A 4,955-nucleotide genomic window follows, 5' to 3' on the forward strand; every position below is an offset into this window, starting at 1 on the left:
ATATTACATTATATAATAATATTAATATTACATTATATAATAATTATATATTATGTCAATCATTTATATTTTAACGATAAAAACCTTATGCTCTGGGTAGTTTCGAGATCATTCCATTCCTGCATAACAGCAAATTAAAAATAATAATTGAAGTAAAATTAACAAAAAAATAGAGGAAGATCCCACTGTAGACTACACTGAACAGTGTATTGCTTGGCCCACACTCTGTATACTCTCTATGGGTATACACATACAACTCTCTTTTTTTTCTATCCATTGTGAATGGTGCATAAGTTTCTGCAGGTTAAACTATCTTAGTAAGTAATTGATGAAGATTAAGCTACCCCAATAGGTGGCATGGGCTTGAATAGCCCCGTAAGTATCTCAGTTAACCTTTGTTAACTTTTGTATTCGTGTCGAGCCAAATGAATGGACGAGCCTGAAATGAACGAGCCTGAAATGAACCTGACGAGCCAAATGAATGGATGAAAATCATGGAATGGAATAAAGTGTAGTGAACATCAATTACCATAATCCCATCTCTCCCTCCCACTCTCCCTCTCCCCTTACCCTCTCCCTAACACTCCCCTCCCTTCCCCTCCCCTCAAAATATCCACTTTGCCCTTCCTTCCACATATCCGGCTCTCACAGGAGCAATCTCCACAAGCTGATTTAAATGCATAATTAACTCAGGTCTACTCAAGCACGTAGGAGATTATGCGGGGAGCCATATGCTGAGTGACGTCTCTGGAACCTCCCCATCTTCCCCTTTTACCTATCTCCCCATCTCCCCTCTTCCCTATCTCCCCTCCCCCCTCCTCTCTCCCCAATCTCCCACTCTACTTTCCATTCTTGGAAAACCCCTAAAACAGGAGGGTTTTCAAAGGAAAACTTTTCTTCCTATCCCTTTTCCTGTTCCTCAGGATTACTCTCACACTGCTTCCCCAAGTCTCTCCCTTCCTTCTGACTTCCCTCACCCGTCTCTCTCTCTCTCACCCTTGTAGATACCTCACTTGTCTGGCTCCTAGATACTGCCTCCCCAATGCGCTTACCTTAAGGCAAATCTCTGAGATCGCAATTGGCTGCCATTTGGTGGTTCCGCTCCTCTACATACATATATATATATATATATATATATATATATATATATATATATATATATATATATTTATATATATATATATATATATATATATATATATATATATATATATATATATATATTTATATATATATATATATATATATATATATATATATATATATATATATATATATATATATATATATATATATATATATAAAATCAATACTAATAAAGGTATTCCAAAAACAAATCCTCGATAAATTTGGGAAAGTGGAGGTCAACAGAAATGTTTGGAACACAGTTGCAACTATAAATAAAGTGTCACACTCGGGGAAAAAAAGATAAAAAAGGCTTCATTCAAACTTTTCAATTTTTTTTGTTGCTTTGGTATCTGTTGCTAAACCTATTTTTTTATGTTTTTATTTAGATTTTTGTTATCTGATTTTTGCCCTTTCTAGAGTCAGACTCGCTTGACTGGTACTCCGCTTTGCCCTTTCTAGAGTCAGACTCGCTTGACTGGTACTCCGCTTTGCCCTTTCTAGAGTCAGACTCGCTTGACTGGTACTCCGCTTTGCCCTTTCTAGAGTCAGACTCGCTTGACTGGTACTCCGCTTTGCCCTTTCTAGAGTCAGACTCGCTTGACTGGTACTCCGCTTTGCCCTTTCTAGAGTCAGACTCGCTTGACTGGTACTCCGCTTTGCCCTTTCTAGAGTCAGACTCGCTTGACTGGTACTCCGCTTTGCCCTTTCTAGAGTCAGACTCGCTTGACTGGTACTCCGCTTTGCCCTTTCTAGAGTCAGACTCGCTTGACTGGTACTCCGCTTTGCCCTTTCTAGAGTCAGACTCGCTTGACTGGTACTCCGCTTTGCCCTTTCTAGAGTCAGACTCGCTTGACTGGTACTCCGCTTTGCCTATTCTAGAGACAGATCAATTAGACTCGTGGGTTTGCCTATTGTTGTTAGAATGGGTATGGGATGGGTGTCCACCTTGCCCATTCCATCTCAGCTATTGCAGAGTGAAGCCAGCATGACTATAGTGCCATACCACACCCACTCCAGCTTCCAGACCGTAAGAAGCTGACATAGTGACTATATATATCTATATATATAGTGATTATATAAATCTATATAGCAACATGGGTTAATAATTGCTTCCGGGACTCGTCAAGCTTATGTCACCTTACGAAACCTGTGCATCTTTGATCATGACGGCTGAGTGGACAGCGCTCGGGATTCGTAATCCAGAGGTTCCGGGCTCGGTCCCCAGTGGAGGCGGAAACAAATGGGCAGAGTTTCTTTTACCCTGATGCTCCCTGTTCACCTAGCAGTAAATAGGTACCTGGGAGTTTGACAACTGCTACGGGCTGCTTCCTGGGGGTGTGTAACAAAAAAGGAGGTCTGGTCGAGGACCGGGCCCCGGAGACGCTGAGCCCCGAAATCTTCTCAAGGTAACCTCAAAAAGAAGATGTGACAAATACACTGAATACTAATTTTATTTTATTTATTGTTTTGTATATTGAATTAAATATATTTTCGGTGATTTAAAATACGTTCATTTAAAATATTTTTTAAAAAATTTGACCATGTTAAAAAATTTAATTAAAAAAAAAAATTTTTAGTCGATCGGATATGACAGATTTTTTTTTTTAGACTTTAAACATATATTTTTATTTAATTAATTATTAGTTTTTAATGTTCAAACGCCCTCATACATCTCATGTGTCTGCTCACTCTTACAACCTCATGTCTCTGTTCACTCTGTCTTACGCTCACCTTGACTATTGCAGAATGAAGCCCAATCAGTTCTGGGGCTCCACCTCGTCTATGCCAGCAACATCCCCACAAGAGCAGCGAGACGAAACACTATTCATACACAATGTATTCAGCAAATCTGAAAGATCTGAAAGTTTGCCTTTAAGCCATGAAAGGGCAAATGGGAAACGGAGAAAGGGGTTGCAAATGGGCAGCAGTAGGGTAAGGGGGAGATGGAAAGGGTAAGGGAGGGGGAGCAAGCGAAGAGAAATGGGAGAGCAAGAGAGAATTGCTGATGATGGGAGGGGAAGGGAGGGTAAGGAAGGGGAGGAGGAGGAGGAGGAGTGAAAGGGCAGAAAATGATGATGGGGTGGGAAGAATGGGGGGTAGATAGAGGGGGAAGGGGAGAGGGTTTAGCCTTTCTGTCATTGATTTTGTATTATTTTTTACAGGGGTGAAAGGAGAGGGTGGGAGAGAGAGACAGACAGAGACAGACACACAGAGACAGACAGAGACAGACACACAGAGACAGACAGAGACAGACACACAGAGACAGACACACAGAGACAGACAGAGACAGACACACAGAGACAGACAGAGACAGACACACAGAGACAGACACACAGAGACAGACAGAGACAGACACACAGAGACAGACAGAGACAGACACAGACAGACAGAGACAGACACACAGAGACAGACAGAGACAGACACACAGAGACAGACAGAGACAGACACACAGAGACAGACAGAGACAGACAGAGACAGACACAGACAGACAGAGACAGACACAGACAGACAGACAGACAGACAGACAGAGACAGATAGACAGAGACAGGCAGACACAGAGACAGACAGACACAGAGACAGACAGACACAGAGACAGACAGACAGAGACAGACAGAAAGACAGACAGACAGACAGACAGACAGACAGACAGACAGACAGACAGACAGACACAAACAGAGACAGACAGACACAAACAGAGACAGACAGACACAGAGACAGACAGACACAGACAGACAGACAGACAATGGGCATCTGGAAGCACTCATTGGAGTCGATCAGAATATATCTTTGGAACCATCTATCTATCCGTGTGTCTATCGTTCCATCTATTTCTCTATCGATCCAGTTGTTCGTCAGTTCAATCAACTCTTTCTCTGCATCAGTTCACGTTGTGGGGGGGGGGGGGACAGGAAGCCTGTAATTAGGGTCATGAAGGTCCTCTTGGGTCATCTATACTAACCTCCCACGATGCCACCCACAACAGTTCGGTGGCTCACCGAGTATATATATTTGATGCTAGGTGAATAGGTGCATGAGGTGAAAGGAAACTTTGCCCAGTCTTTCTCTGTTCTAGTGGGATTCGGCTATAGGACACACGGTTGTAAGACGATGGCTTAGACTACTGCGCTGCAGGACCCTTTGTAATGTACGTAATGTATGTATATATATATATGTATGTATGTGTGTATTTTCCAATTTCCTTACTTATTTCTCCATCTATCTGGCTCATCTATCATCTTATCCATCTATCTAGTTACTTATTCAGCTACTTTTCCACTTAAGTACTTACCTATCTTCTCAATCATCTTTCAACCACGCTAATTACCTAGTTATCTAGTTAGATATCCATATACATATTCATATGTGTATTGTATTCATGCAGATTCATGAGAGCTTCACGTTAGGGATGAGTAACATGTGTTATGTGTTATTTCCGGATGAATTGTTCATTGTTCACTTGGGTTCTCTTGAACAACGGAAGCTTTGTCTTTCAGTATATCTTCCTGTGTCTTTGTTTGTGTATTTGTCTCTTTGTTTCATCATTTGGTGCGTTTTTTTGTTAATCGCCTATTCTCTTGTTTTATAATTATCGCTGGTTTTTATTTTGTTCTATATTTCTTTGTTTCTGCCTTTTTCTACTTATGTTTGTGCCAACTCTGCCCCCCCCCCCTCACTGTCTCTCTGTCTCTGTCTCTCTGTCTCTGTCTCTCTCTGTCTCTGTCTCTGTCTGTCTCTGTCTGTCTCTGTCTCTGTCTCTCTGTCTCTGTCTCTCTCTGTCTCTCTGTCTCTGTCTGTCTGTCTGTCTCTCTCTCTCTCTCTCTCTCTCT

The 4,955-nt window shown here is 41.6% G+C and overlaps 1 protein-coding gene across 1 annotated transcript; it reads right to left on the reverse strand.

Annotated features, from left to right (window-relative positions):
- Positions 1 to 1,510: 1,510 nt before the first annotated feature.
- LOC138371436 (cylicin-2-like) lies at positions 1,511 to 2,293 on the reverse strand. The gene is made up of 2 exons (XM_069336286.1): positions 2,271 to 2,293; positions 1,511 to 2,003 (listed from the first exon to the last, which is right to left on the reverse strand). The coding sequence occupies exons 1-2, from the start codon at positions 2,291 to 2,293 to the stop codon at positions 1,511 to 1,513; spliced, it is 516 nt and encodes a 171-aa protein (XP_069192387.1).
- Positions 2,294 to 4,955: the final 2,662 nt, after the last annotated feature.

The sequence above is a fragment of the Procambarus clarkii genome, chromosome 4, assembly GCF_040958095.1.
Source record: "Procambarus clarkii isolate CNS0578487 chromosome 4, FALCON_Pclarkii_2.0, whole genome shotgun sequence".
NCBI lineage: Eukaryota > Metazoa > Arthropoda > Malacostraca > Decapoda > Cambaridae > Procambarus > Procambarus clarkii.

What these genes read in the sequence shown, in the direction of transcription:
- LOC138371436 (XM_069336286.1), bottom strand. Translation starts at nt 2,293, where the DNA reads ATGATCAAAGATGCACAGGTTTC. An exon ending in ATCAAAGATGCACAGGTTTC is followed by an intron (nt 2,004 to 2,270) that starts GTAAGGTGACAT and finishes ATCTGTCTCTAG; the next exon opens with AATAGGCAAAGCGGAGTACC.